This window comes from Coturnix japonica, chromosome 22 (genome assembly GCF_001577835.2).
Source record: "Coturnix japonica isolate 7356 chromosome 22, Coturnix japonica 2.1, whole genome shotgun sequence".
Classification (NCBI taxonomy): domain Eukaryota; kingdom Metazoa; phylum Chordata; class Aves; order Galliformes; family Phasianidae; genus Coturnix; species Coturnix japonica.
In genome coordinates this window covers 1,006,051-1,011,218 of record NC_029537.1, presented here as the reverse complement: position 1 = coordinate 1,011,218, position 5,168 = coordinate 1,006,051, and the positions used below count along the sequence as shown (strand labels likewise).

The 5,168-nt window shown below is 60.5% G+C and overlaps 1 protein-coding gene across 1 annotated transcript in view; it reads right to left on the bottom strand.

Moving 5' to 3' along the window:
- Positions 1–1,952: 1,952 nt before the first annotated feature.
- Positions 1,953–5,168, bottom strand: part of LOC107323719 (PH and SEC7 domain-containing protein 4-like) — a 4,112-nt gene continuing 896 nt past the window's right edge. The window contains exons 2-4 of the mRNA XM_015883067.2: positions 4,540–4,684; positions 3,345–3,482; positions 1,953–2,375 (exon numbers count right to left, since the gene is read on the bottom strand). Of these exons, the coding sequence (XP_015738553.1) occupies positions 2,133–2,375; positions 3,345–3,482; positions 4,540–4,684 (526 nt within the window). The 3' untranslated portion in view covers positions 1,953–2,132. The remainder of the gene's footprint in view (positions 2,376–3,344; positions 3,483–4,539; positions 4,685–5,168) is intronic.

Genomic DNA, 5,168 nt, shown 5'->3' with positions numbered 1-5,168 from the left:
CCCCCCTCCCTAGGTGCTCGGGGTCGCCGCCCCCCTTCCCATCATTGTTGGAGGGGGGCTTTGGCCAGCCCATATTATAATTGCCGCAGCACCCCAGCTCCAGCTTCTTGGCCTTTAGGGCGGCAGCGTGAAGCTTGTCCAGGAAGTCGGGCATACCTGGATGGGGGGGGGCAGAGCTCAGCCCCATAGCTGCCCCACATCAGCCCCATAGCTGCCCTATAGCTGCCCCACATCCGCCCCATAGCAGACCCTCTAATATAGCTTGCCCCATCATCGGCCCCACGCCCCCACCCCCACATTTCCTGCCCTGAGCTCCTGACCGCAGCTGGGTTGTACTTCTGCTTTTATGGCCCCCCCACAATGGGGCTGAGATGGGGGGGGAAGCACAGCCCTTCCTTCCACCCTCCCCCATAGCCCTGCCCCATTTAGCATTCAGATCCCCAAGGCCCCCACATCAGCCCTGCCCCACATCAACCCCCCCCCATAGCCCTACCCCATAGCCCTGCCCCCATAGCCCCACATCAGCCCTGCCCCATATCAACCCCCCCCCATAGCCCTGCCCCATAGCTCTGCCCCATATCAACCCCCCCCATAGCCCTGCCCCTCTTCAAGCCCCCCATAGCCCTTCCCCATAGCCCTGGAACTCACATAACGCTCGCCCCACATTTTCAACCTCCAACCACCAGAGCCCTGCCCCAGTATCAAGCCCACCCTATAGCCCTTACCCCATAGCCCTGCCCCATAGCCTGCCCCATAGCCCTGCCCCACACCCCCCACTCAAACGCGCTGACACCATCAACAAGCTGACAGCGGGGAGTACGGAGTACCGTCAGGGAACACAGTCGTGTGGTTATCAGCTGTAGCAAGTCAGCAACGGTAATCGAAGCGCCGGTTCATGCCACATGTGGGACGAGCCAGCGCTGTGTGACCTGCTATGGACGCTATGGGGGCGGGAGGGTATGGAGGGGGGATGGGAGTTCAATCTGGCTGCCCCGCACACCACACCGCGTCAAAAGTTTATAGTGGAGGAGGCCGAAACTGACCATCTGCGACGTGTAGAGTACCGGACACGACGTAAGTCGTGAGTGCTTGCGGGGACACTGGGGTGTTCCACTGCCCCTATTAGGGGGAAATTGCGGGGATGGAATCGACAAGGAGGATTGGGGGTTGGGAAGAATGGGGGCAGGGAGGGGGAAGGGAGAGGGATGAGAGGAATGCGTCCTTGATGGGGGGGGGGGCGTCACTGGGGTCTGTCGTACCAAAGACCCCCCCCTAAAATAAAACAGCCCCAAATAGAAGATCCCAAAAAGGGGGGGGGTCCCCAAAGGTGGGATCCCAAAATGGGGGGGGTCTCCAATTCCTAAAGGGGGAGACCTTGAACCCCAAAGCAGGGATCTCAGATCCCAAAATGGGGGGGGGACACCCTGAATCCCAAGGGGAGGGGTCCCAAACTCCCAAGGAAGACCCCAAATGGGGGTGGGGGGGTCTCAGACCCCAAAGTGGGGGGTCTCGGGTTCCAAAAGGGAGGGGGGGGGTGTTTCAAACCCTAAAAGGGGGGTCCCTAAAAGGGATGGGGGGGTCCCATACCCCAACATGGGGGTCCCAAAAGGGGTTGGGACCCCAAAAGGGATGGGGGGGGGTCCCCTAAAGGGGGGTCCCATAATGATGGGGGGGTCCCATAAAGGGTGGGGGTCCCATACCCCAACATGGGGGTCCCATAAGATTGGGGGGAATAGAACCCCAAAATGGGGGCTGCAAATGGGTGGGGGGGGGAGGATCCCAAAAGGGGTTGGGATCCCCAAAGGGGATGGGGGGGGGGGCCCTAAAAGGGGGTCCCATAAGGGGGGGGGGGCCTATAAAGGGGGGGGGTCCCATAAATGGGGGGGCTTGGGACCCCAAAATGGGGGCTGCAAATGGGGGGGGGGGGGGGAATCCCAAAAGGGGTTGGGATCCCCAAAGTTGATGGGGGGGGGTCCCAAAAAGGGAATCCCAAAAGGGGGGGCCTAAAAGGGATGGGGGGGTCCCATACTCCAACATGGGGGTCCCAGAAGGTTGGGGGTCTTGGGACCCCAAAGTGGGGGCTGCAAATGGGGGGGGATCCCACAGCTCGGGGGTCCCGGGACCCCCCCCCATCACAGCAGGTTCCTGTTCCTTTTGGGGACCCCTTTGCGCACAGTGCGTCTCTCTGAGATGTTCCTTTTAACTCGGGGGGGTCCCGGGGGGGGCGTCGTGTCGGGTCCCAGGGCTGGGCTGGAATGTGCCCGTGTGAGGGGGGGGGGCTCAGCCGGGACCCCCCCCCCATCCCACCCCTCCAGGTCCCGCTCGTTGCTCAGCCACGTCTCCAGGACTCTCACGTAGGTCTCATAGCGCCGGCACTGCCCCATAGGGAGAAATAGGGTTTGGGGTCACCCCCCCCATACAATAAAACCCCATAGATTCATAGTGACCCCACATCCCCCCCCCCCCAAATCTGATCCCTCTGACCCCAAACTCGGTTCATTTCACCCCATATGTGGCTCTTTAAACCCCATTAAGTGCCCCCCCCCCCAGCGACCCCATAACCCTGACCCCATATATTTCCCCTAAAGACCCCCAAGGACCCCCGTGTTGATCCCTCTGGCCTCAGATCTGCCCGCCGAGACCCCAAAAGCTGCCCCAAACTGTGACCCCTCTGACCCTCTATGTTGCCCCAAGTGCCCCGATAGGGCAGCTCTGGGGAACCCCATATCCACCCCCAGACACCCCATAGGCAGCTCCTTTGGTCCATATCTGCCCCCAAAGACCCCCATGCACCTTAAGGCGGCTCCTTTGACCCCATATCCCCCCCCAGATGTTCCCCATAGTCACTCTCTGGAACCCTATATCCACCCCCAAGACTCCCCAAGCACCCCATAGCAGGCTCCTTGACCTCATATCTGCCCCCAAAGACCCCCATGCAGCTCCTTTAACCACTTCCCCCCCCCAAAGCATCCCTAGGCAGCTCTTATGGTCCCATAATCAGCTCCATGCACCGCCATAGGGCATGCTCCCTTTGACCCCATATCTGCCCCCCATAGCAGCTCTATGCGACCGCAGCCGTGTTGACCCATATCTGCCCCATTATCCCCCCCATGGCAGCTTCAGTGACCCCATACCCCCCCATAGGCAGCTCAGTGACCCCATAGCCCCCATAGGCAGCTCAGTGACCCCATACCCCCCATAGGCAGCTCAGTGACCCCATACCCCCCATAGGCTCTGACCCCATACCCCCCATAGGCAGCTCAGTGACCCCATACCCCCCATAGGCAGCTCAGTGACCCCATACCCCCCATAGGCTCTGACCCATAAGCTCTGGCCCCATTCACCTCGTGCTGTAGATGATCCCGGTGCTGCTCCTCCATGTCCCGGCCCCGGCCCCGTTTCTCTGTGGGGTTTCTCTGCAGCTCCAGCAGCTCCAGCTCCGCCCGCTCCAGCCACTGCAAGTGGGTGCGCAGCTGCTGCTCCTGTGGGGCGGCCCCATAGAGAACCCATAGAGACCCCATAGAGACCCCATAGAGACCCCTGACCCCATAGAGACCCTATATACCCCATAGAGACCCCATAGAGACCCCATAGAGACCCCATGACCCCATAGAGACCCCATAGAGACCCCATAGAGACCCCTGACCCCATAGAGACCCCATATAACCCTATAGAGACCCCAGACCCCATAGAGAACCCATAGGGACCCTATAGAGACCCCATAGAGACCCCTGACCCCATAGAGACCCCATAGAGACCCTGTATGACCCCATAGAGACCCCATATAACCCCATAGAGACCCCATAGACCCTATATAACCCTATAGAGACCCCATAGAGACCCCATGACCCCATAGACCCTATATGACCCCATAGAGACCCCATAGTCCCTGTATGACCCCATAGAGACCCCATAGAGTCCCTGTATGACCCCATAGAGACCCCACAGTGTCCCCATAGAGTCCCTATATGTCCCCATAGTGTCCCCATAGTGTCCCTATAGTGTCCCTATAGTGTCCCTATAGTGTCCCTATAGTGTCCCCATAGTGTCCCCATAGTGTCCCTTTAACCCCATAGAGACCCCATAGAGACCCCATAGTGACCCCATAGAGACCCCATAGTGTCCCCATAGTGACCCCATAGTGTCCCCATAGTGTCCCCATAGTGTCCCTATAATGTCCCCATAGTGACCCCAGAGTCCCCATGAAGACCTCTTGTGACCCCATAGAGACCCCATAGGGACCCCATAGGGACCCATAGAGACCCCATAGTGCCCCCATAGAGCCCCCATAGCACCCCATAGAGCCCCATAGAGCCCCATATGACCCCATAGTGCCCCATAGCGCCCCATAGAGCCCCATAGTGCCCCATAGCACCCCATAGAGCCCCATAGACCCCCATAGCGCCCCATAGAGCCCCATAGCGCCCCATAGAGCCCCATAGTGCCCCATAGAGCCCCATAGCGCCCCATAGCACCCCATAGCCCCCCATAGCGCCCCATAGCACCCCATAGCCCCCCATAGCCCCCATCCCCACTCACGGGGGGGCAGTGGCTGGGTGCCGCGGGCAGGATGTGCCGCGTCAGGCGGCGCTGGGACCCCACGGCAGCGGGAAATGGCGGCGATGAGAGGAGGGCGGCCGCCAGGTTGAGCCGGGAGATCCAGGCCAACATGTCTGCATGGCTCCTGGGGACGGCACGGTCAGAACCCCATAGAACCCCATAGCACCCCATAGACACCCCACAGCACCCCATAGCAGCCCACAGTGCCCCATAGACACCACATGGCCGCCATCTTGTGTCCCAACTTTGCCCTATGGCGGCCATCTTGTCTCTATGGCGGCCATCTTGCCCCACCGCCATCTTGTCCCCATGGTCGCCATCTTGGCCCCTTGGCAGCCATCTTGCCCCATGGCCGCCATCTTGTCCCACCACCACCTTGCCCCTTTGGCAGCCATCTTACCCCCATGGCAGCCATCTTGTCCTACCACCACCTTGCCCCCTTAACAACTATCTTGCCCCATTGGCAGCCATCTTGTCCCCCCACCACCTTGCCCCCTTAACAACTATCTTGCCCCATTGGCAGCCATCTTGTCCCCCCACCACCTTACCCCCTTGGCAGCCATCTTGCCCCATGGCGGCCATCTTGTCCCACCACCACCTTGCCCCAT